Genomic DNA, 27,329 nt, shown 5'->3' with positions numbered 1-27,329 from the left:
TCAGTTCCTAACACTTCAAACTCCACAGATACAAAAATATTAAAAATAAACAGCCATTATGAATCCAAACTCTGGTGGAGACAGAAACAAGCGGGAGCCTTTATAATAAAACATACAGTGGATTAGTATTAACTTTTACATGCAGATTATGTCACATCGCAGCAGAAAACTGTCATCTTCCTTCTGGGAAACTTAACACAAAGGTCTAATCCTGAGATTAGATGAAGATGTGATGAGAATCCAAAGCAAACACTGAAGTCCTGCCAGCAGATGTCACGATTTCAATACAAATCCTGTGTTAATACCTGGTGGTAAATTGGCTCTCGGCGTGGTTTGGGTATCGTTCAGATCTCTAATGACTGTAAATAACCACACATTGCAGATCATTTGTTTGTCAGGTAAGCCGTGGTTCCCTTCAGAAATGTAATTTATTTTATTCTTTTATTCACTCTTTCTTTTTTTTCCACATTTTAAAAACTATTCTCCCGCCTCGGAGTAATCTGTCCGTTGCAGCTCTCCTTTGGTTTTAATAACCCCGACTCATCACCTGAGGAGATTTATTTTCGCCATCAACTCAATTTTATCTGTTTTACTCAAACCGACATTTCTTTAAGTGCAGCGGCTTTTTGAGCTCGATGCACGAGCTCCACTACTTCCTGCGTTCAATACAGCTCCTCTATTTCCTGTCTCACATTGATGGAAAAACTGAAGAGCAACATTAATAACTTGTCGCATTCTTATACAAAACCTAAATTGCACAAACAAAAAAGTTTAGATCAAAATTTTGAACAAATAAAGGATTAAATCAACACATTTTTACACACAAAGCTGCTGAGAGTTACAAGCAGCGCCCCCTGGTGGCAGAAACATCACAGTTGTGCACGGGAAATGGCAGGTTAGTTGTAAAGAGACAACGCAAGAAGCAAACCACCAGTGCAAAGAGGATTAAATACAACAACATACAATTATATAGATTGTAATAAAGTGTCTGTACACTGTTTGACATATGTCAAGACCGTACGTAACGATAAGGCTAAATGTTACTAATGTGAACAGAACCATAGGTTCTGATGCCTTCGGAGCAATATCTGTATCACAAGACCTCTGAATCGACAAAGCTGATTGGATAAATTCCCATAGTTATGAGTGTCTTGTCAGTGATTGGCTGGCTGAGTCTCTGACTGCGTGAATCTTTTGTCGAACCTTATTCCTCCCAAAAATATGATTGATATTTTTTACATATATGATATTTTGTTGTGAATTTAAACTTTAAACTTTTTTTTTTGTAATAAATGATTGTTGTTATTTTTACTTTCTAAATAAAACTGTATCAGTAGGGCGACAGTAGGGCCACTCATACACACATAAAGTACAATTTCAAGGCCCCGCCCACATTTTTTCTCCCCGTCGTTCTGAAAAAGTTTCCCAATCCACACGGGAAACGTCTGCGTCGACGGTACGCAAGATGATGTAGTACACACGCCAGGCCTATAGGTGGCGCTGTAACGCCGCCGCAGAAATACTTCCAGAAACGGCGGAGACACGGAGCATGCGTAAAGTGAGAAATGAACAAATCCGACGTCTCGTCTCATTAAACCAAATAGCATCAGCAGCTTCCGCAGCTCGACCTGGAGCAGGTCGTCCGCCATTGTTGTTGTTGAGCGACGTCAGATGTGTCTTATAAATTCTGCAAAATACTGCAAGAGATTTGTTTTATTAGGATCTGTTTCTAATGTGCTTGAAAAGGGACCGGTGTATTGTGGTCAGAGACGTTTCCTCGGCTGGCTTCCCTCCACTTTTATCACAAGATAGTTTCTGTGTTGTTCCATAGCTTTGATTCAGCTTCTCGTAAATTTAATCTCATGTCATTTGGTTGCTTGTGGAAGCTCTGAGCGCCGCCTAATCCCGGCACGCCAGAACCAAGCTAAGGAAAATGGAAATCACCCCAGCAGAACATTCCAGACTAAACAGGATCTAATACATTCAAAACCCTCATTTGAATACTTCCATTTGCATCTGATCACATGTGGTGATGCGTGAGATTAGAGTTTATTGCACTTTATACAAGATCCTATCTGAACACTGTCTTTTGATTAATTCAGCTCAGATTCTGTCAAAAAAAATAAATAAAAATGTTCATTTTCTAATATTGACTTCCTGTGTTGACGACAGTTGGTGGCTGGTTGGTCAAACTGGCACCAGAGACGATCTCAGATACATTCAGACGACGTGATGAATCTACAGCCAGAAAACATCTGCAATGATTCTGAGAAATAATCCTTCTGAATGGGCCTGATGTTTTACATCTGCAGGAAGAGTTCATAAAACCATTCTTACATGTTCCCTCTTGCCATTAATGTCCATCTGAAAGCCACAAGCAAGTTCTTTTTCTCCCGACGTTGCTGTCGAGGCTCAAAAACAACTGTGTTTTTGTTTACTTTAGATTTAATAAAAGTGAAAATCACTCAATACACTGACCTCAAAATACCAGTCACTGAACCTGCCGATAATAGGAAATGGAACTTTGACGTGGGAAGGCCTATTTTACAATAAAGTGCCAAATGCAGAGTTATTCAGAATAACATTACGAAAGTTCAAACGTGTTGGTGGAGGAGGTTTTCAAACATATTTGATTATTAGAGCAAACAAATGTGAATTTGGCCAATGACAACACAAAATATCTTCTTTTAAAGTGAAGAATTTAAAATTTGTTGGGGGCCAACTGAGGAAATGTCTCTCACCAAAATAAGAAATAACGCAAGCGTAAATCAAGTTTTAAATGATCTTACACACCTCCAACGGGTCTGTGGCATTATGTGTTATTTCCCTCCTGAATCTGATACCAAATATATATATATATTTTTTAATACGAGCAAAACTTGTAGAGAACTAACGCTCCGTTCCCAATCACAGTAGCCTGTTATAGTTACCCCACATGAGGGAGGGTGAAAAGAAAACACCCAGCGGGGACTCAAAACACCCACAAACACACTCAAAGGGACAGAAAGGAGGAACCGATCTTATTGTCTCCAGACATATGGAAAAGTTCCTGCGGTCCATATAAATGCCTCATTCAGAATGTAAACACGAGCTCCCCGGACTGAGGGGAAACCGCACACTGGCTGTTTGGGCAGTGGGGCAAGTAAATGCCCCATATTTCTGCAAATCACGGAGACGAACTGTTGCGAGTCTTCAACACCAAACATGGTCAATTCTGACGGGCGAACGCGAGCCGGAGTTTCAGGAAAGACTGCAGCTGTGCTTCCAACAAAACTGCTGCTGCGGGAACGCCAGAGAACGTGTGTGTGTGTGTGTGTGTGTGTGTGTGTGTGTGTGTGTGTGTGTGTGTGTGTGTGTGTGTGTGTGTGTGTGTGTGTGTGTGTGAGGAAAGTTACTCCAGTGGGACGTTTGTCTCTCAGCCATTACAGAGGAGGGAGGGGGGGAGGGGGGGAGGGAGGGAAGTGCAGCCATATGTAGGAAAAAGAAGCCGAGTGAGGGAGAGAAAGGGATGCAGACAGTGAGTCTTGGCTGAATGCTCTGCTGTGTAACGAGAACCACATTTTAAAAGGCAGAAATATGCTTTACGTGGCAGAGTCCTGCGCTCACACAACCGCACACGCAACACACACACAGTCACAGGAAACTGAAGGAATACAATTAAAATTCTGTATGAGCACAGAGAGCGAGGGAGGGAGGGAGGGAGGGAGGGAGGGAGGGAGGGAGAGAGGGAGGGAGGGAGGAAGGGAGGAATTTCTCTCCTTCTCCAGATAGAAATGTGGCCCAGCATGCTTCAGCGGAGCATTGTTTTACTCCAGAATAGTACTCTGGTTTGACATTTAACTGGCTCCCTCCTCCTCTGATTACATCTTCCCTCCAACATAGAATCTCACATTAACTGGATTCCCCTGACAGACCTCACCGTATGTTTTTGGTGCGCTCGGCGTTCCTGCGCCAGCCCGCATCCTGGTGGAACATTTGACCAGATGATGCATTCTCGCATTATATTTGGGTACAACTCGTTGCTTTATTTTCGTGAGCTCTGCCCAAGCGGGCGGCGGAAAACGGTGCCACTCGTGCAGTCACGTCTCAGACCCGAGGTTATATTCAAGGCAGGGAACGCAGAAGACAAAGGGTTAAAAACAGCCCCAGATCCCCCAGTGGAACGGTGATTTTTCAAACTTTCACCTTCCATTCAAGAAATGCATTCACACTGATGTTTAGGGATGTTTTAAAGTGTTTTTTTTTTTTTTTTCCCACGGGATCACACACCAAGCAAAGGTTTAGTCAAGGTTGTGTATCCGCAGTATAATGGCTAATATTCCGCTGGAGGGAGTTGTGCCATCCTTAAGTGAAAAAGAGTCTCGCAGATCAATTTTAAAAGCTTTAAAAATGACCCGTGTGCCGCGAGCTCTCAAGGCTGTTGGTATCAAAGAGGAAATGAGGATTTATTGCGGCAGGTGTTTTTAACAGAATAATCGTGAATCCGGTGAAAAACAAGGAATCAGTATTTATTCTCTGAGGTTTTTTTTAATTTCTTATTTTTCACATAGTTTAATTAAACTTGTTGATCTGCTTTTGTAAACATGTGTTTACAGTCATGTTTTGGGCTTCATCATAATCAGACATGAAACATTATTACTGGATCACAGTTCCAGGTCACTTCTTTAAAAACAGATATTTTACTTTAACTACCACATTGGTTTAAATATGGAATTAGGAACTTTTATCTGGAAATAGGGGTTGAAAAAGTAGATTTCTTCTCTATCGGGGGGTTTATCATTGAGCTCAACAGAAACAAGAGAAACATCCTGGATGTGATTTGTGGTTATTGGTGTAATTCAGTCGATAATAGGGGAGGGGATTGATAAGATTCTTACGATTCTGATTCCATTTTCGATTCTGTGTAACGATTCGGTTCTTTATCGATTCTCATTTGGGAATCAAACCTGCAGCATTAACAGCAGAGGACGTGCTAACGTTGCCGACGCTGCCGGGTTGAGAAGAAATATCAACGAAACAGCAGCAATGAGCTCCCGGGTCCATTAATGTTACTCTGGAATACTGTGTGTATACCGTGCTGCTCTTACTGTGGGTGTTAGTCTTCTAACCAGGAGCATGGCGAATCGCTAACCTCCGCTACATCCGTAACCGCTAATGCTAATGCTAACAGGCGCAGAGCGAACAGAGAACAGCTCAGAACCCTGGAGAGTTTTCAAAGGAAAACCACGACGACGATGCTACTGATTTATTGTGTTTTTGTTAAAAAAATATAAATATCGGCAGTACGGTTACGTGTTACTTTGTTGGTCCAACAACAGCAGAGCAGCAGGAGGGGGGAGACAGGAAGACGCAGGAGGAAAATGTCTCACTGGACAAACCAGTAAAACTTCAGCTGAACTTACAGGGTCACTTTAAGTTAACTGTAAAAAAAAATAAAAAAATGGTGACAGTCCATTTCGTCTTCCTTCCTCCTCGCCTGACAGCTGATCCAACACACAAAACCTCTCCCAGCTTCCAGCTTCCCTCTCCATTTCATTTATAAATCAGAGGTGCTGCAGCTCCTCGCTCTCTCTCTCTCTCTCTCTCTCTCTCTCTCTCTCTCTCTCTCTCGCTCTCTCTCTCTCTCGCTCTCTCTCTCATATAAACTCATTGATTCCTTGTGGCTCAGACCGTAGATGAAGATGAAAGAAGGAGGTGGACAGAGAGAGAGAGAGAGTGAGAGAGAGAGAGAGAGAGAGAGAGAGAGAGGGAGAGAGAAAGATAGAGAGAGAGAGAGAGAGAGAGAGAGAGAGAGAGAGAGAGAGAGAAGCATGCCTGCCGACACCCACACACACCCAGATCCTGCAGACCTGCACTCACATTTTACCGCACACACACACACACACACACACACACACACACACACACACACACACACACACACACGCAACAAACAGACACACACACGAGCTCGCACACAATCCACAAAGGGAGCATGCAGCATGCAGCTTTCTGCCATCGCAGCAGTGTGCAGAGGGAGAGAGAGAGACGGAGAGAGACAGACAGAGAGAGAGAGAGAGACAGAGTGCTGAAGCAACAATGGGGAAGAAAGAAAGAGAGAGAGAGGAGATGGAGGTAGAAATGTGTATTCTCAGAAGTACCTGCTCCACCATCTCGCCTCTGCCTTCCTCCATGCACATCCAGCTGCGCTATAAAGTCCAGCCCGCCAGCGTCTGCCTACAGCGAGCATCAATTATGGATGGATTCGTGTGTGTGTGTGTGTGTGTGTGTGTGTGTGTGTGTGTGTGTGTGTGTGTGTGTGTGTAAGGGGAATGAGCAGAGGAGGGAGGTGGAAGAGGAGGAGGTGCCACTGTGAATGAAAGCAGAATTCTCCCAAATGTTTTCACCGCTCGCTGTCCTCTCCTACTCTTCCTTCGCGCTCCGTCCTTTCTCTTTTTAACTGATTGTGGAGGATGTGAGCGTCACTGTCATCTCTGGACATCTGCAGAGGTCTCTCTCTCTCTCTCTCTCTCTCTCTCTCTCTCTCTCTCTCTCTCTCTCTCTCTCTCTTCTTACATATCTTTAGTGGACCCCGAAGCGCAGTTTGAATGGAAAGTTCGAACAGGACTTCTGTTGGGGGGGGGGTGTAACCGCCGGGACCTCAAACAAGACTTATATTACACAAAGAAGTCCATAAATAAAAGTCGTGTCGAGCCAGCGGAGGAAATAAGAGCAGCTTGTGTGCTGATTTACACCTGATTTACAAACACATTAAAACATTTTCAGATGTTGGTTGTTGCATTGAATGTCGCACGTCGTTTATTCCATCAAACTCCCAGTACTTCCAACTGTCTGATTCACGCCACTAATCCACAGATCGTGTTTATGTCCTGTTAGTAAATCAGCTTCACAGCGTATTGTCAGATGTTATTTGGCTCTTAATTTGTTGACTCCACAGCGTTGTGGTTTCCTATTGTTAAATACTCAGATAGAAAATGTAGATATTAATACATTTTGCAGGAAGGTCTTCTTAGTGAGACTATTTCACTCAAAAAAACCACAAAACAATTCAGTACAAGACAAAAGTTTACAAATTCCTGACTAAAGAGGAGTAGATAGAAGATATATAGCCTCCTCTGCGCCTTTATGTCAAAGAATCCTTTCCATTGACAACTAAAAGCAAATAGCAAATATCAAACAGAAAAAGAGTATACAGTTACTATAAAGCTGCTTCCCCTCCTCTCCCTTCTATCTTTTATGTTTCTAAAAAAAACCCTCTTTGATTATCCTACGTCATTTCTGTGTATTTTAATAATAACCTGGTTTAATTAGTTTTTTTAAATGTGTGATTTTCAGTCCTTGTCTAGATTATTCCATAACTGGACCCCTTTAACTGAAATGCAGCATTCCCTTACTTTGGTAATAAATGTAGTTTTCTTTTTGAGAAAAATAAATAACTTTATACATAATCTGCAGAACATTTTAATTTACTGCGTCATGAACTTTTTAAAATCGTAATATTATTCCGGTCGAATAACGGGTTTGTTGGATCCCTTCATTTTCCCTTATGGTTCTTTTTCGGCAAGATGACAAAGCGTCAGGACGTTCGTCTTACCGCCATTTCCTCAAACAAAACAGTCGGTCAGATATGGAACAATCAGAGAGTTATATAACATGAACCACCATCGCGATCATCGTGACCTCACTGCAACAAGTCAGTATGACTCGCAACAGCCGAAATGAACTGCGGACTCAAGAGCGAAATACGGTTGTTGTATACAGCTGCGCTTCACATTTGTTTGCGTTTCTTCATGAATGTTCTGAAGGGATTAAAAAGGCGCATCTCCCAAATGAAGGAGGATTTTCCATGACTAATATCGGGACGGTTGGCATAAAATCTGCTCAGGTTGCACAAATCCAGTGCAGCTGGCCGGGCCTGCGGAGTCTCCCTGCGCTGAAGGCTGTGCCATGCTGGAGCTGGGCATTATCATCGCTCTCCTTATCTGTGCCTGCCTTCAGGGAGAAACACAGATACAGCTCCTCGCTGCACACACAACATCAGATGTAAACACACACAATGTCCTCAGTCGACGGATGAGGAATAGTAGGAAGCGGCAAACCGGGGCTTCAACCGTCCCAACGGTTTAATGTGTATATTAACATTTCACCATTTGCGGAACGTGAAATGGTGAAATGATGTTGGTCAATCCGAGAAGAAAAAGCTTCAGTACAACATGTTTGTGAGGCTGCTGAAAAGGCAAATTAATTTCCTAATTTGAGACGAAGTTCTAAAGTACCTGCTGTGCTCAGATATAAACTGTGATGGAGGACTGACTAGAGAGGAGCTCTGTGGATGTGATGGGACGCCACCCGGAGGCTGAACGCCGCTCCAAACGCCTCAAAGCCGACTTCCTTCCTGTAGATGTTTTTGCTCTCATGTTGGTCAAGCTGATTATTATGGCCGTTGTGTCGATCACACGTTGAAGCAAATTTGGGTGAAAAGCCTCTGCCTTGTTTTTGTTTAGTTTTTTTTTTCCTGCTTTCCACGTTCGCATTAGTCGTTTTAATCAAAAATACTTGCAAATTGGCAGAAACCAAACGGCATATTCTTGCCAAATCACGCAACAAAGAGAACTCCACTTTACTTCCCTCATCAAATGAACCCACTCAATTTGTGCTTCTCTCTTGATGATGATAATTATTTTGGTAGCTGGTCCGTGGCCTCCACCTCTCTCATGTGGTGCCAAACGCTCTCTGTGTGAAACACTGGATCCGTCTGCCTCGGCCTCTCCGAGGGTCTGCCGCTTCCACTGAAGCGCCATCAGTCGACGGCAAATCACAGCGGAGAAGGAAGAAAGAAGCCACACATGATTTCATTTCTCCGCCTCGAAGTCAACACTTCCATATGGACCAGAGAATTTTTAACTTATCGTCACCTAAAGTTTAAGTGAAGGACGTCCCGATCGGATCGGTGGATTTCGAAACGGCGCCGACAGTCGTGTTTTTTTTGATGGATCAGGTATCATAACTCCAGCACGTCACCTTACACGTCTTTTTTACGTCAGCTACCGTCTACTGAGCCCCGAAACGGACGAATAGCAGCCAGGCGAGGGTTTTTCCTCGACTCGACTCTGGGGATGGGTACCGAATTCTGTACTTTTATAGGTACCGACCAAATTCCATCGGTACTCCCCAGTACCGATTCACGTAAAATGAAACGGCTTCGGTACCTGGTACCATCTTTTTGACTGAGGGAGAGGAAGAGTAGGCGATTTTCCGAGTCGGACTTGGACACAGCATGAGCGTAATGACATCAGTAGCTGCTGATTCAGACGACGATCAAGAGGCTCCGCTTTTCAAAACGTGATGCAGGTTTAGCAGTAGACTTGTCTCAAGGCTGAAGAGTACACAATTTGACGGTACCGATACCAGTACCGTATCGGTTTAAATGGTGGAATGTACCCGTCCCTACTGGACTCAGATGTTTCGGCTTTTCCATTCCGTGCTCGTACTTAACACCAGGTACATTTCTGACACTTATTCGAGGTTTCTAGCGAGCTGAGTGGAGCCACAAATGTGTTGTCTGCAGACGGCAGGCCACTGGTTGGCCAGGAGGTGGCGTCACTAGATCTACTTGTTCATAAGAGTTAAAACCAAATCACAACAACAACGCTGCCAAACGGAGATGGATGCACATAAATCACCAACAAGGGTCAGACAGATTCAGGCGGCGCGAGACGACCTGTATCGGGAGGTCTCGGAACTGATGGTCGCCCACGGATACAACCGGACAGTGAAGCAGTGCAGAGGAAAGGATTGTAATGAGAAACGGCCGAGTCGAGTAGTGCGGGAACTGTGTAATGCAAAAGTGCCATAAGTAGCATTAGCAATCCAGTGGTTTTAAGATAGATGAAGCAAAAAGTTCAACGCCCAGTTGTGCTAAAATGTGGTTTTGTGTGAAGAATAAGAGGAAGGCAATGGAAGAAATGGGGGGTGTCTTGTGTTTGTGGACCAAATCTAGTCGTGTTACTGATGGAGTGAGTCCCTCAGAAGTGGAATCAAGACGTTGTAATGTTCTCTAAAATCATCAATGGTAGACACACTACAACTGGACAATATCACTCCACTCCAACTGTGCAATAAGTGGTGCTATAACTATAATAATCTATAAGAACGTATTTACTATGTAAAATACATCCACCCCCATATTCTGTACATGTCCACACTTATAGGCACCGTGTGCATATTTTTCTATTATAGTGTATTTTTATCAGCTTTTTTTTTAGTTCCTGCTATGTGTGCTTCTTTCTCTTTACTATCCTGCTGTACCACTGCAAATTTCTCCACATGCGAGATAAATAAAGGGATATCTTATCCGATATCTTATCTTATCTTAAAATGTAACTTCAAACAAAACGACTGAACGCAGCAGAGACAGAAGATGGAAATAAAGCAGAATGAAGTTGTTTTAAAAAGTTGTGTTTTCAATACAGACTTACAAAAGTTTTTAGTCGAGTTCTGGGTATCAATTTGCCAATTGACCTTTTGATCCATATTGAGTGAGATTAAAAATATAATATAGGTTAAAGAAAATGATTCCTAGATTAAGTTATGCTGAGTTTTACTGTGCCAAGCTGCTATAGGAACTCATAAACACCTTTGATTGTTCAACACGGTTTAACACCTAAAATAAGCTCTCCTCTACAATCAGCTGAGCTTAAGGCCGATTCATACATTCTGCATCCGCAGGCTACATGCTCACATGGTCCATGGCCCCGCATGCCCCAGAGCAATAGACCTCCTACTTGGAGGAGCGCTTGTGTCAGGAGGTCCGGTGGTATCCCCGTCTGAACAATCCCAAACTAAGAGAATACAAAGAAAACCAAAGAGGAACACCTGCTGCCAGAGGAGGAAGTATCTTCGGGTCTATCGACGGGGATGTGAGGACTAATGCGTGGAACACGTGAAGACCTGAACCCTGAAATGTGACGGGAATGGAACCGCGTGCGCATCTGCAGTCGGTGTAAAGTCCAAAGCGGTCTGCGGGACAGACAATGTGGAAAGTATGGAAGAGCCTTGAGAAATCTCTGGAAGTAAATAATGAGGGATGAACACCATCCATGGACTGTTGCTATGAAAATGCCGACCTTCAGCCTTTTTGCCTGAAAACTCTTCGACTGCCTTGCTTTTGCCTCCTTCCTGCCCTGCCACCCTTGTTATTTTGTGAATTAACCACCCGAGTCCATCTCGGTACCAACACACTCCACCGGCAGCGACTTCCACGCAAGCTGCTCACACACCTCCTGGTTCAGTGTTTCGCCCAAAGAGACGGCAACACATTGACAGGAGAAGATGTGGAGAGCTGAAAGAACGGTTTAGGGTCGGAAGAGAATCGGCTCTAACTGCCCCATTTATTAGCCGGCGTTTGTCTTGAAGTGAGAGACGACTCGCTTCATTCAAACTGCTTTGGATCTCGTCCTAACGAGGGATTACTCAACAGACGGAGAGAACTTCTGTTCAACCGGAGGTCACCTAGTATCTTCTGATTCAGGCGGGTAACTGATGAGAAGAGAGCAACCCTTGAACACAGGGATCTCCAAACCTTTTCCTCAATGTGACATGCCAACACACACACACACACACACACACACACCAATCAGCCAGAACATTGTGACCACCTCATAAATACAACAGTATTAGGACCAAGATGTTTGGCAGAAGAGCTGTGAAGTTGATGGAAGAAGAATTATTACCTTGATAATCCCCTTGAGGGAAATTCCTTAACCAAACTGACCCCCACAGCAGCGCACACACTGGTGGAGTCTTGGACCCCGGGTACATGTTTTTATTTTGGACTGTGGGGGAAACATGCACTCTCAGACCATTGTTTGTGTCTTTGAGTTTGTAAGGATTACTTCTGGGTCGCACTTTCTGCTTGTTTCCAAAGAGCCGGAGAAAAATAGTTGAGTTCAAACACCCCAACCGAAATATTCCCTCGACTTCCCACTGACAGGCACCGCGATAAAGATTTAATTAGTGGTCACAACTTTATGACTGATCGTGAAAAACATGGAAAATAAAGTTTCGCAGACGTCCTCGTGGAAGTCGTTTGTTTGCCCCGACTCGTGCACGAACGGAACGCGTGAAGTGTTGTATCGCTGGGCGTCTGGCATCACTGTCACGGCGAGTCTCTTCCGGGGTTTAACACTTGTTCATTTGCTTAACAAGTCCACAGATGTTGTTCTGTTGTCAGGATCAATGTTTGCACTTAGTTGTAACTGAAAGCCATTACACTGGCACATGCAGCCAGTGAAAGAGAGCAAGTGGCTGTGAAAACACAGATGATGGCGTGGTAATATGGGCCCATCTGTTGGCTGTTGCAGGGAGGTGTTTGTATCTCGCACACCAAACTGTGAATAAACCTGTAAAATTGCCTCGTAAAATGACAAAGTTTTTCTTTTCCTTTTTTTTTTTTTTACAGCGGGACAATATGTCCATGTCACGTTTTGCAAGTGTTTTATCAGCCAACATGGCTTTAGAGGAATGTTTATGTCGCTTTAAAAAAACAAAAAATAAATAAATAAATATATATATTTATTTATTTTTTGTTTTTATATATATACTGTATATATATATATCCACATTGTTTCCTGGGAAAGGAAACCAGATCAAATCAAAGAAGAGAACATGCCTGGGATGTGTTTGGGTCTCACCCAGAACCAGACTTTTTATAATCACAGACGGTGATGAATCTGTACCAATCATCCATCCACCCTCTGTCTCCACCCGAGAGTCGGGGGCAGGTGGTTGAAGCCTCCTCCAGCTGACTGTGGACACGGAGTCACCTCAGGGGTGGCACCGGCTCGGTTACTAGAGCAGTTGTCTCCCAATCGGAAGGTTGCCAGTTCAATTCCCATCTCAGCCTTGTCATAGTGTCCTCGAGCAAGACACTGAACCTCGCATGGTAGCGCCTCCGTTGGGGGGTGAATGTGATTAATAGAGCCTTGGGGGCTGCTTCCGCACTGGAGGTGCCCTGTATGAGTGAAATCCATTTCAGACCCTGTTTACACGGCAGCAGTGCTCAGAGTCCCTGCAACCTTTACTGCTTTATGCGCGCCGCCACACTGCTCATGGGCGAGTAACAAACACGGCGGCCTCCGGAGTGGCATGACTCCCAGCATTCGTATTCTAGTTTTATAGTTGAGATTCACCACTGACAGCACCCAATTCATCATCTTTCCATGCAAACGTTGGGTTCTCTCCATTGTGTTCTCCTTTATTACGCGTTGTTCTCTGCGTATGTACGTGTGGTTTCATTACAGAAACAGCCAACGGCGCCCCCTCCTGGCCCGGCATACAAGCTACACTGTGTCCGTTTGTCTGCCGCTGTTGTGTAAACGTGACATGTCGCCCGTGTTCCCTCCTTCATCCAACCACCAGGGTCTGGTTCTGAGGGTTTCCTCCTCTTTTCTCCGTCACCAATGATTTGACTCTGTTGGAATTGGTGCAGTGTCAGAAGAAGTAAATTGAATTCAGTTGAAATTCCATCCAAACCCACAAAGTCTTTTCTCTGTGTCACTTATGCCTGATTGTGGATGATCACCGGCTGTCGACCGTAAACAGGTTGACATCAAGCCTGTTACGTTAAGTCGCACTCAGTTCTTCTGCTTCGGGCGAGAACTTCTCAGCGCCGTTGTTTTCTGCAGGAATGAATGGAGCCTTTCACCGCCCGTCTCCATGGCGGCCGCCTCATGAGCAGAACGACGGAGCACCGGCGACCTCCGCTCGGCGGCCGACATGTTTTTCGCTCTGGACTCCTCGGGACTCGTGCTACGCTCCTCCTCAGTCTGTTCGAACTGTGTGGGCATGTTTTCAAGGTTCATTTCAACCGTTTAAAATTTGATTTCTGACAGAGAGCCTCGCCATAAACTGTGACGTGACCTTGGCTGACTGACACCAACCGCCATGCAGATGAGCCTGCACATGCCCACGCACACACACACACACACACACACACACACACACACACACACACACACACACACACACACACACACACACACACACACACACACACACAGCACAATGGGCTGTCTGGTGTGTGTGTGTGTGAGAGAGAGAGAGAGAGAGAGAGAGACAGAGAGAGAGAGAGAGAGAGAGAGAGAGAGAGAGAGAGAGAGAGAGAGCGAGAGCTCAGGGTCTTTTTGCCAGGGTTATTTGAGGGTTTTCACCTACCAAGTATTTAATCTATTCGCTAATTCATTCACCAGTCACACAAATCCTACTGGGGGCATCACACTGTCACTCTGTGTGAGAATGAATGAGTGTGTGCAGTACGTCATTCAAGTCCAAACAAAAACACACACCGTGTTCGGGGCTGCACTGCAGTCAAACTGACAAAGGAGGTTTTCAGATTTGCTGTTATTATGTTGGTAATGTTGATGAGGAAAGTGAGAAAGAGAGAGAGCGAGAGAGAGAGCGAGAGAGAGAGAAAAAAAAAAGAAAGTGTTGTGGAGTCTTCAGAGATGCTCCTTCACCTCTGGGCTGCCGAGTGGGCGTCATGCTGCCGGTTTGATTGACAGCTCAGACTTCAGGGCAATGTTAACAAACTAAAATATTGACTGACAGTGTTTTGTTAGCGGTGCAGTATGAGAAATACATCGACAATGAGCTGCAGCTGAAAAGTGAAGGTTAACTCTACTTTCCACGCTCTGTGTGTTTAGTGAAGCGTGGACGGCTGAGGCTCATAATATCCAGTTATTTTCTCACAATTACAAGAAGGGGAACCACTGAAGATCAGTTTTGTTTAATTAAGGTTTTTGCCGTGTTTGTCATCAGGGGTCTGCGAGCTGAAGCTCTCAACACGCATGTTGAAGCGTTCACAGATTTATATGGGAAGACCGTTTTAATTCTTGTTTACTTTATTTGCACACCAGATTATCTCGCAAAACGACTCGTATATCTCACAGCAGGAAAGGATAACAAAAAGAAAAGTACCACTAGAAATGGTTTAAAAGAAAACATATTGAGTCCAACTGAATTTTCTAAAGCAACTGAATTATAAAAATCTTTTTTTTTAAAAAAAGGGTGAACGTTTTTAAAATGTACAGAAATGTCATGAATGCAACATACTTCTTTTAAATAAATCTCAACTCTACGTATATAATTCTATTGGCAGTGTTTTTGGTGCAAAGTGGTTTATTTGGTTTATCTTTAGATAATAAAACTCTGGTCTGGGCGTCGTGGGGGATTCGCACTCGCACCGTGAGCCGGCGTCACCCGGCAATGTCCAGCGTTTGTCTGCCTTCACATTATAAAACACAATATGCTTTTACTTATCTGCAAGATTGTTATTCGCCTCTTATTGACCAAGAAGATTTTTATCAACATGATCTAAAATGGATTCATGAATAGAAATAGCGAATTAAACAGGAATGTTCAGGAAAGTCGGCGCATCCTAACATCAAAACAGTGAAACAGATAAAGACGTTACAATATTTTCACTGTTTTAACTTTTCTCTAATGGTTGTAATTTTGTGTACAGTTAAAAAAAACAACTGATTGCAACAGCCGGCATTATGAGATTAAATCAGTCGTCTGTTGCTGTTTGTGTTCAACAGTTTGAATAATAACTAAAGTTTGAATAATAACTAAAGTTTGAATAATAACTCAGGAGCAGCAACTTATCCTAAATATGGATGGATTTGGGGTTTTCATTCCATTTAAAAAAAATTTTAAGTAAAGAAATGTCTTAATAAAGCTTCCATCCTGTTTTATTTGTGGCGGTCTGCTTAAACTGATTGCTGGCATGTGATATATCTTTAATATTGCTTTAAATTGTATTCTTTAATGCTATATTAAAGATACTTCACATGCCAGCAATAGAGAAATGCTTCCTGTTATTTAAGAATCTGACAAATAAATAATCTATATTGTATCCCTAATATGTTTATGTCAACACATTGAAATAATACTGTCATGGACAAAACTGCACACATATATTTACATCAGTTATGAGAGCTGAAAAAAGATTCAGAATCGAGGAAGAGCAGCCTTGAATGTTTTTCTTTTAATCTCAATAGGAAGCAGGCATTGCCCGCGTGTGTCGGTGGTGTTTTATTGGTGATGTAGTGCCTTGGAAGCGTGAATGGTGATTAGCTGGTGAGGTTTTCTGAGTTTTGATAGACGGAGTTATTCCCAGTGTGGCGACACGAACCCAGAAACCCAGAAACATACCATGAAGAGCGGGAACAGAGGGGATCGTCTGGAAGAACTTAAAACACATATAGAAACCATAACAGACAGATACGTGTTAATCCATGCACAAAAGCACAACACACACACATTACGGGTCCCCCAAGGACATATCAAACGTTTTCTTCCTACAACGTTTCCAAGGCAACATGAAGATGAGCTTCCACTGGCTTTGCTCAAAAGTATCGTGGCCAACGCTTCAAACTGATCCAAAACCCAGCTCTAGTGTGTGTGTGTGTGTGTGTGTGTGTGTGTGTGTGGGTGACAGAGAGAGAGAGAGAGAGAGAGAGAGAGAGAGAAAGCGAGCAGCAGAGTAAAAATAGATAAATTCAAACGTTATGAGCGAAGGAGCCGAACAGAAGCAATTGCTGCAGATACTCGGACGCGGATTCCTGGAAGATGGTGCAATCTAATAAATGTTGCAGGAAAACTTGGGAATTAAGGGGGAGTGCGCTCCGAGTGAGCTCCTCCGCGGGAAACGCAGCCGTCGGTATATCTGTGTGTTTTACATATTCATCACATTAGATGCTTCGCAGATGAAAAACACAAAATATATATCGGAGTAGCACACTGCAGGTTGAACATCTTGAATAGAACTCGCACTACAAAAAAAAAAAAATGTAATGAAAAATATATCAGGTTTTTTTGTTGTATATAAGGGCATATTCTGAGACCATACATCATGCTGTTGTGGAGGAATTCATCCCCACTGCATATTTGCATAGAAACAGCTGTTTTGCATTCTGAGGCAAAGTAGGAAAGTTACCGCTCTGCATTAAAATACAGACACTGTCTGTCGACACAAAAGCACATACCGGCCACATCTGCATATGACAATACGACACGCTCCTTCTTTCTGTGGAACAGAGGTGATAAACAAAGCACCGGGTTCCTGTTTCGGTCGGCTAGGACTGCAGGATGTCAGTTCATGGCACTCTAAATATAGAAAAAAAGACTTTATAAACAATGAAATGACTTGTCCAATGTTCTAATACAGTCCCAAGTTTTGTATTACATCATTCATTACTCGCGTGTATAAATTCTAAAGTTTCTATGCCATTGACGTCTTAATGCTTATCGATGTATTTACACACTAATGTGCCTCCACCCTTTTGTTATATGTAAGTGTTAGTGTGTCTATCGGAACATGTGAGTAGCTTGCAGCTCAGAAACCCAAAACTTATTACTGGTTTGCTGAACATACATGAAAATACGACTCTTTGATTCTGACTCTGATTATAGAAGCTTGTGAAAGTTATGATCACATTAGAGGATTCATCGTGTACTGCAGAGATGAGCACTACTGGTCCTTTGGTTTCACATTTTTTAAAACTGCTTAACTTACGAAAGAATCTGTTTTGAACGCATTTTCAATGTCCACTATGGACGGTGTCCCACAGGGTTCTTTACTGGGTCTCCTTTTTTTTTCCCAGAGACTATTCTTTTTTATGCTTCAGCTTAAAATATATATACTTTTATATTTTCATAATTTGAGTCTTTGCTCTCACTTTAGTACAGTTTTTGTGGCATAATGTTGCAGAACGGTGGATTTTATCACGTGCCAAGTGGATTGACCGAATGAAGCTAAATGTATTTGTTACTGGGTAATTCATTCAATTAGAGTAAAAGTTGTGTTGAACTTATATATTCTCATAGATTTGATGTGTAACATTGGTGTGTTTTTACATGAATAGAGCAACTCTTTTATGCCAGTGTTGTCCAAACTATGGCCCGTGGACCAACTGGGGCCTGCTGTTCATTATTCTGCAGTAAACTGGAAATATTTCCTGGAATATGACTCATGTGAGTTCTGGATCTCTCATCAAAGTTTTTTAACAAGACTTACTTCAACATAACCGTGTATACGAAGTCTGGAAACTTCTTGAATAATAGAGTTTGGAATCATGATGGAAATAACATTGTTTTGGGTGGTTTTCACTTAAGTTCTCAAGGAAATGAGGACAAATGTTGCTGGTGACCAAACAATGTCGGAAGCAAAGAAATGCAGGAAGAAAACTTTAGAGATCAGATATAATTCTACTGCGTGGCCCTGATTGTTTTGTAGTTTTCTGTTCATTGGTTGTGGACTTTTTCATGAGTTCCGGTGGTTGTGACATGTCTTAAATTAAGACAGTATGTTTTCATTCTGCTTTGAAATGTTGCTCAGTTAAGAACAGAATTGCTCGTCGTCCATAGCAACATACACTGACTTACAGAAAGTATTTATACCTCTTGAACTGTTCCACATGTTTACATTACAACCACAAGTACAAATGCATTCTATTGATTTACATGATAAAACAACACAACGTCAAGTGGAAGGAATTTTTCTGTCTGAATCACCTGCTGGATTACGGCTGGATCACCTGCTAGATCATCTGCTGGATCACTGTTGGATCACTGTTGGATCACTGTTGGATCACCTGCTAGATCACCTGCTAGATCACCTGCTGGATCACTGCTGCCCTCTCATCAGGACGTCCTTCACCTCGCACAGAGTCAGCTGGAGGAGCTGCTCCTATGATTTTCCATTATGAGCCTCCACCTCCTGCCTCCACCTCCTGCCTCCACTACCTGCTCCTTCACCACCAATTGTAGGTGAATTTATAGTTACAGACATTAAATCCAGACCAGCAGTCACTGCATGCGAGTTCTGGACATCATGTAGCAGACCCTCCGTCAAATTGGCCACATGGTGAAGAAATAGTCAGCACTGTAGTTCATGGAGGTTGTGGGTTTAAATCCGTACATTTCTGTGTGCAGTTTGCATGTTCCCATCGGACAATGATGACCCCAATGGGCCGTAGGTGTGAATGTGTGTGTCTGACCAGGACCGGTCCAGGTGGACCCGTGCTGGACCTCAAGCTGGATGAATCAGTACAAAGGATGATGGATTCTGTCTTTATGATTGTATCATTTAGGCTACAGTCATACAGAAACTGGTTTGTGATGAGCAAAACTGTGAGAATCTGGACTCATATATACAGTTTAATGAAATGATTAAGACACGAGAGACAAACTGAGTTCTTGATTAGTGTATTCAGGATCTGAGTTTGCAGATCTGGACTTTATTTCCATCCAGTGAGCCACTTTGCGTCTGTTTTCACCTTCAGGGCTCCGCCACTCCAGCCTGTTGGACTTTCAATAAGTTGTATAGTAGCGGGAGCATAGGAGACAATCCTGTGGCACTTAATTCAACACCTGTACGCCTCCCTCTGATTTATACATGTGCATACAGATGGTAAAGACATTTAATATATGTACATATTACAGTAATGTAAGATGAAGGTGATAGGGATAACAGCCCCTCTTTGTGTGCGTGTGTGAGCGCGTGCGTGAGGTGGGGGTTGTCCTACAGTACGGTATGCTAATTCCACATCAGAAATTTGCTTCATTTCCATCACATCTGCTGTAGGCATTAATTCTAATACTTGGCTTTGGGGCTTGTAATTGCATGATTTGCATTTTTCTCTATTATACATAATCCATGCTACACACACACACACACACACACACACACACACACACACACACACACACACACACACACACACACACACACACACACACACACACACACACACACACACACACATACATATACATATGCATATGCATACCCACCCTCACACACAAATTATATCCTACCTCGCCCTGACCTCCTATTTTCATTGTTATTTTTTCCTCTAAGGTGCTGATATTCGAAACATTTAAGGTCACACGCCAGGATGCGGCACGCTCCAAAATATCAAACAATCAACTGATTTCAACGTAAAGCATGCAAATTAACCAATTTGAAAAACAACGCACAAATATATGCGAGATCGAAACAGAGCAAACAACACAGATGTAATAAAAATGCAAATATTTCTCCGGGTGACACGCGCACGCCGTCTTTCCGGCTGAAATAAACACATGTGCACGGGGAGCCGACATTCCTGCGCACAGTCGACTAACCGCTGTGTAACCATGGAGTTCATCGGGAGCCGCTTTGTCTACACGCCGCGGCTTGTCTGCGACGGCAACGTGCGCACGTGCACACGCAGACAAACACTGCTGCCGCATCTCCATGCAGTCATTTACATAATCTACTAAAACTGGCTTCTCTCGCCGCTGCAGCGGCTCCAGCATGCAAACCAGGGATATTCCTTCACTGTGTGTGTGTGTGTGTGTGTGTGTGTGTGTGTGTGTGTGTGTGTGTGTGTGTGTGTGTGTGTGTGCAGACGTAGTGAGGACGGGGTTTTGTCCAGCGGTGTGAAAACATCATCTCGTGTACAGTTCATCTGCAGCCCAGAGCTGCCGCGACGAAGCCGCGGTGGAAGTTCAGGCCTCTCTCTCTCTCTCTCTCTCTCTCTCTCTCTCTCTCTCTCTCTCTCTCTCTTTGTCTCTCTCTTTGTCTCTCTCGCAGAAAGCCTCTCAGACGTCCAACCAATTAGCTTCCCTGACTCACCCCGGACCCTTCCTGACACCCCGCTCCGAGCGCACACTCCCGTCCCTTCACCGTGTATGAAAAATATCTCCAGAACACGTTTCGTATTCCTCAAAGGAGAAGGGGGAATCCACTATAAACACCAACATTTCTCGTGGTTTCTCGTCATCAACTATTCAGCAGAAACACCAATCGATCGCTCTGAATGCTGCCTGAGGCCCGTTTCACGTAAACCGCGTCGTTTTGGGCCGACCGCCCACACGGCGCCGTGTTTAAGGAGCCTGAAAACGTCGTTTTTTGAAAACGGGTTCCAGAGTGGAGAAATTTGAAAAAGCCGCCTCGGCTTGGACGTGTGGCCGGACAAGATACACATGAGCTGAAAACGATGATGTCATCGCCCCGCCTCTCGACCCCGACAAGTCCCGCCAGCCTCTCCGCTTACCAACAACAACGGTGGTCGACCCACTTTAGGTCGACCTGCAGAAGCTACTGATGCTATTTGCTTTAATAAGATGTTGGATTTGTCGATTTCTCAGATTTTTCATGCTCTGTGTCTTCTTCGTCACAGCGCCACCGATAGGCCTGGCATACGTACTACATTGTTTAGAGTCGTTTTCATCGTGGACAAAGATATTTCCGGCACTGATGTCGTGAGGACGGAAAAACCTTTTAATGAACGACTGGGAGAAACAAGATGGTTTTGGCTCGTGTGGACAGGACCTGAGACTTGGTCTGGACGGCTTTGAGACCGGCACCAGCGTTTTCAGCATTTCAATGATTTTGGTCTCTGGAAGGACACAATGAGGTACACAGTGATCTGATGTGTAAATATCCAGGTCACTTTATTGCTGCCAATGACTTCAGTTATTCAGTGTTTACTGTAAACATGTGATTTTAACCTTTACGACTAAATATTCATCAACTACACGACCGCATTTGTCATGCAGAAACACACTTAATTGAAAGGATTCAGTAATTACAGCCATCAGACAAACAGATATTTTTCTTTTTTTATTTTTATTTTATCACGCCCAGTAATTGTTTATATTAATATGAAACAAATTCTCTGTTTTTTAAAAGGTTGTGGGATCTGGCCCCTTTGGCCCCTCCAGGATTCCTTCTTCAGTGAAATTCTTGTGATTTTGATGTTAATTTCAAGTAGATGATTAGAGCCCACGTGTTGAGATTTTATAATGACAAGAAACAGTTAGAATTTTCATTGGTATGAAAACATTGGGAATAAGAATAAGCTATTGATTGTGAAAGTGGGGTACGTGTACCAGCACTGGTACACACACTCCCTCTAGTGGTGTGCGAAAGAAAATCTTAAAATATTTCTCAAACTGAAATTTTTTTTGAAAATACCAAATATAAAAGGACGTCCAGTGCATGGATCATGGAGATATGATTAGTTAAATGCTATTTGAAAGAGTTTTTTTTAATGATTTCCTCCATTCTTTATATCGCTGACTCAATAGGTTTGAATAGGGCAAACATTTAAAAACAAATTGAATCCAAGTTACATCCTTTTGCGAATGATTGTGTGTGAATGGATGAATGTAACGGATGGTGCAGAGTGTGTCACCACTGCTGGAGTGGTAACGTGCAGCACAAGTCAAGTCCGTCTCCATCCAAAGTTTCTTTGAATCAGTCGTGTGACTTTTGTTTCATCTGCCTGAACCAGATCTCGCTGCTTCAGATACTAACATGCACACACAGTGTATTTCCAACTGAGTCAGACCGCGGCAGAAAAGCGAACAGCGTTAGCCGCACGCCGCCGCACACACACGGGACCCGCTAACGTTACGCAACGGCTGCGACGAACAGAGCCGGCCCGCTGTGCACGTGCATGCACAACACCCACGGAAAATAGCAGGGTTCCCGAGAAGTGCGGGCGAGGCTGTAAATAATGGAGACACACACACACACACACACACACACACACACACACACACACACACACACACACACACACACACACACACACACACACACACACACACACACACACACACACACACACACTTGGAAACAAAACCATATAATTTGGGATGTGAAGCTTCAAAAAGACTCAGTAAATGTGAGTGGAGTGTTCTGGAAGCAGAAACTAATGCTCGTGTGTGTGTGTGTGTGTGTGTGTGTGTGTGTGTGTGTGTGTGTGTGTGTGTGTGTGTGTGTGTGTGTGTGTGTGTGTGTGTGTGTGTGTGTGTGTGTGTGTGTGTGTGGTGTGTGTGTGTGTGTGTGAGAGACCTTTCTGCTTTGGAAAACAATGCTGGTTATGATATGTTGGCTTACAAGGAACTACACTGAACAAAAAACTCAAGACTTTCATTTTGCTCCCGTTTTTTCATGAGCTGAACTCAAAGATGGACGAGTTTTTCGACGCACACAAAACGCCTGCTTCTCTCAAATTTGTCTAAAAGTGTGTTGGTCAGCATTCGCATGTCGACCTGCCACACTTGTGAGGTGGAGGGATCATCTGGGCAAAGGAGAAGTGCTCAATAACACACATTTATACAAATTTGTGAACAGTAATTGAGGCAAAATGGCCTTTTTTTATACATAGAAAAAGTCTTAGATATTTGAGTTCAGCTCGTTTGTATTTTTGTTCAGTGTCGGCAATTAAATAATGGTTTTGCTCGGCAGTCTAGAGTCTGCGGGATAATAACTAAGACAATACTGTATCAAATGAAAATCTTGATCAGTTCCGATAAAGAATAATATTGATAATTTTAGCGACTTATGACTAAATTTAGACTCCACAGTGTGTCTGCCTGTTCCTGTGATACACCTGATTTTCCCCCAATATCCCAAATTGTTAAATACGCCTTTTAAACCAATACAAATATTTGCACCTATTTTCCCCAAAGAAATTACAGAGCCCATCTGCCCTGTAGCAAAATACCACATTATTATGCTCCTTCCAACCAACATGAGTCATATGTGTGAGGTCAGTATGAGTACTCAACAGTCAGGAAGAATAAGAAACAGTGCAAACTAACAAAAAATAAATAAAATCACTGAAAATGGGTCTCTTTTCAACTCTTTACTGAATATACAAATAAAAGAGCAAATTCTTACGTTCTTAGCCAGATGTAATAAAACATATCTAGAAATAAATCTCCAGGATTTTGCAATGTGTACTTTCTCTCCAATCCCAGCAGATTATGGCAGGTTACATCCTGGTCACACAAGCTCAAACAAGCTGTTGGACTTTGAGAGGAAACCTCAGATTCAGGAGAGAACACGCAAACTCTGAGCGTCTGAGAGAAACAGGTCCTGTCCACAAGAGCCCAAACCAGCTTTTATCACGCCGTCGTTACTAAAAAGTTTCCCGTCCACACGGCACCATGACAACGACTCAAAACGATGTAGTATAGCTATGCCAGGCCTCTAGGTGGCACTGTCACTCTACCACAGAAATACAACAAAAAAATGGAGAAAAATCATTCAACCAAATAGCCTCAGTGGCTTCCCTTGTTGTTGGTCAGTGGCGCCACGGAGAGGGTGGCGGGGTTATCGGGTCGAGAGGTGGGGTGATGACATCATCGTATTCAGCTAATGTGCGTCTTGCCCGTCCACACGTCAAAGCCCAGGCGGCGTTTTCATATTTCTCCGCTGTGGAGTCTGTTTTCAAAACGATGCGGTTACGTGAAACCTGCAGCTAGCTTTAGCCTCACGCTAAGTAGCGTAGCTTCCGTTCATCTATGAAGATATGTGCTTTAATGAACTACAAAGTAGTTTTACCATGCTCATGTTTATATCAGAGGTGACACTGCTAACACCGAGCACCTCCACGGCACAGACATCTGAATGTCTGTATTTTCGCTCTGGGCTGAGCACAAAGCTTGGCGGGGCGGCTGTCAGCAGTTTGTCAGTGACAATAACGTACAGTCGTGAAAAAGCACCGATTGAATACAGAAATGGCGGTTAAACGCTGGCTGACAGTGTCGAGCCGCAGCTACCGTGTTAGGAGAGCGTTGCTCTCGCCAAGCCATCAGCAGAATGTGTAATACAGAGATCTCCGGCAAATCTCCCAAAATAAGCAGAAAAGAAAGGGATTCAATATTCAGTGCTGGGTTTAATATTCTGCAGCGGTGCAGCAGGTTAGCAGCCCTCAGCAAGGTAAGTCACACTTGGTTTCAGTTCTTTGCCTGGCAGCTTGAGAATGTCCTCAAATAAACACATCGATTTGAATCCATTGACCTGAGTTGTACTCGGGCGCGAGTATGACTACTTCTGTACGGCTGCTGATCGTGGCGTTTTCAAGCTCAAACAGGCTCAGAGAGTCAAGCTGTGAAAAGAAACCCGGTCGTCGTCGTCGGAGAGGCCGCGAGAACGAGGCCGTGCTCCGTCTAAAAAAAACCCCATCGACGAACGGCGTGCGAGACGAGGACGCCGGCGCTTCAATCAGCAGTTTGCGTGATTCACTGGAAACTGCAGACATCTGCTGAGGTCCTGCATTGGGCTCGGCGATGGCCATTCCGTCGTTCACACGCTCGCTTATTAAGTAACTCCGCCGGCATTACAGGCCCACAATATTGACTCTGGCTGATGCAGTGGAGAATACAATTAGCATTGCATTAGCAGAATTACCAGGCGAGCGGAGTTATTAGATGGGCTTCACTTGCAAAGGAGGGGATGGAGATGAAAACAGCCCAGATTATAACACACCGACGGAATTGGATTCTGCAACGTGGAATGGTCCGAATGCTCGTAAAACATAATGAGCACACACCTGCACTGATGCTGAAACTCCAGGGGGAGACATTCCAGCTGCTAAGTACACGTTGTTAGGGGAAGATGTAGCCTTCAGTTGGGGCTTGACTGATTTAAATCACGATGTAATGAATTCTGGAGGTTTTGGAGGGTGATGCCTCGTGTGGAAAAAGTGCCCAACTCCCTCAGCCGGGAAGACACGCTAAAGTCCCGCTGTTTGTTTTAATGCTGCAGGTCTTTAATAAAGTCAAGGCTTTAGCGCGGCGCCGCGTAACAAGCAGACTGGCCGCACGTCGTCAAGCTCAACTTTAATGGTGCCGAAACAAAGATGGTCTCCGTTCTTCATCTATTCTACTAACAAACATTTGTCTTACTGGAACAGGAGGTCTGCAACCCGCTGCCCTTCAGGCCCTCTCTAGCGGCTCCATCACACTTTCAGAAAATCCGAGATATACCCTTACATCTTTATTTTATTTTCATACCACACTGATTTTCAAAAATGGTCAAATCTCCAGGATAAAACAATTAAATAGAGTGAAATGAATAAAGAGCCAGAATAGCTGGAACAGAAAAATAGTAAATGGATAAATTAGATAAAAGTACTCAAATAATAATAAATGAAAAAAAACACATAACAAATCGATAAACTACATTTATTGAAAATTTGAGTACAAACAAAAACAGAAGTTGCTTTTTTCGGGGGAAAAAAGGGGAAAATTAGTAAAGGAAAAAGAAAGGACAGGGAAAAATGCTGGTATAGTTAAAACTGCAGTCACCACGAGGAAACGCACAGTAAATAATTAAATATCTGAAGCAGCAAAAGATGCATAAATAAAAATAAAATAAACAAATAAAAATGCCTAAACTGAGAAAAACCAGGAAAAAAGAGGAACAAATCTTTAAAAAAAAAAAAAAAAAGAGCTATAAATGTAATAAAACACATCTAAATGGTCCCTGGTACTTTGCGAATGCAACCTGAATTTCCGTGTGCATAGCAACGTTTTAAAGATTTTTTTTTTTTTTTTCATTTTAGAGAAATCTCATGTTTCACGGCTCCAGACAAATTTCATTTGGTCTGAAACTTGTGAAAATTTGCTGTTTTGGTCATCAAGGTTTCAGATCCCTGGAGGAGAACAACTGATCCGTTCTCTCTTCACCGTTACTTTCTTCCTGAAGATGCTGTTGTGCAAATAAACATAAAAGATTCATTCTGACAGGTTTTAAAATGCCACAGTTACTCGGCACTTACGCTGAACAGCAACATTTTGGGGTAAATTATTGTTGTTATTATGATTATTTTAATTACAGATATTATTATTCCCGCCTTTGCTGTTATAAACTACAACATTGGGTCGACTGATTTCGTCGAGCAATTTGAAAGCTGATTTTCTCCACGAGAGTAAATGATAATGATGCACCATCATATTAGCGTGACTAAAAAAGATCCCAATGATTCCCGCATGATTTTCTGTTGTTAGGTGAAGAGGCACATTTACAATGCAAATGTCATTATCGTCATTACAGCCAGTCATCACTGTGAGCCACCGGCCACGGCTGGAAAAAAACAACAAAAACAAAAAAAAAAACAACAACTAAACTCTGGCGGCTTTAATTAGCAGTCATTAAGTCCACGGTCCTCGTGCAATCAGCATCACACTGGTGTGCTATCTGGCGCCACACATACAAACAGAAACAAGGCGAAACAGGAGTTTTTTAAAGCAGAGCCGGAGCTGGGTCGTCTGCTGGGATGAGCGTGCGCCTGACCCCACCGCCAGAGGGTCACGGAGCCAGGCTGCATGTTAACCTGCTGGCGTCCTGCATGTCAACCAACGTGCAGCAGTTTAATTGAAAATCAGTATCAGAATATTAAACATGAGAGATTCATATCGGCTGAGGAGATAAGGACCCTAAAGTGGCTTTTATTGGCTGATCTTGGGACCTTGTCTTA

At 43.3% G+C, this 27,329-nt stretch overlaps 1 protein-coding gene across 12 annotated transcripts in view; it reads right to left on the bottom strand.

Annotated features, from left to right (window-relative positions):
• Positions 1 to 27,329, bottom strand: part of rbfox1 (RNA binding fox-1 homolog 1) — a 397,214-nt gene that overhangs the window by 81,295 nt on the left and 288,590 nt on the right. For 3 of the 12 annotated variants that reach the window (XM_080488008.1, XM_080488013.1, XM_080488005.1), the window contains exon 1: positions 6,141 to 6,294. The exons of 7 other annotated variants lie outside the window; for them this stretch is intronic. In XM_080488008.1, coding sequence (XP_080344134.1) covers positions 6,141 to 6,179 — 39 coding nt within the window. In that variant the 5' untranslated portion in view covers positions 6,180 to 6,294. Of the gene's footprint in view, positions 1 to 6,140; positions 6,442 to 27,329 lie in introns of those variants that run through there. 2 more of the 12 variants (XM_080488004.1, XM_080488011.1) reach the window with 2 other exon arrangements.

Source organism: Lipophrys pholis (assembly GCF_963383615.2).
Source record: "Lipophrys pholis genome assembly, chromosome: 19".
NCBI lineage: Eukaryota > Metazoa > Chordata > Actinopteri > Blenniiformes > Blenniidae > Lipophrys > Lipophrys pholis.
This window is presented reverse-complemented; position numbering and strand designations above follow the sequence as displayed.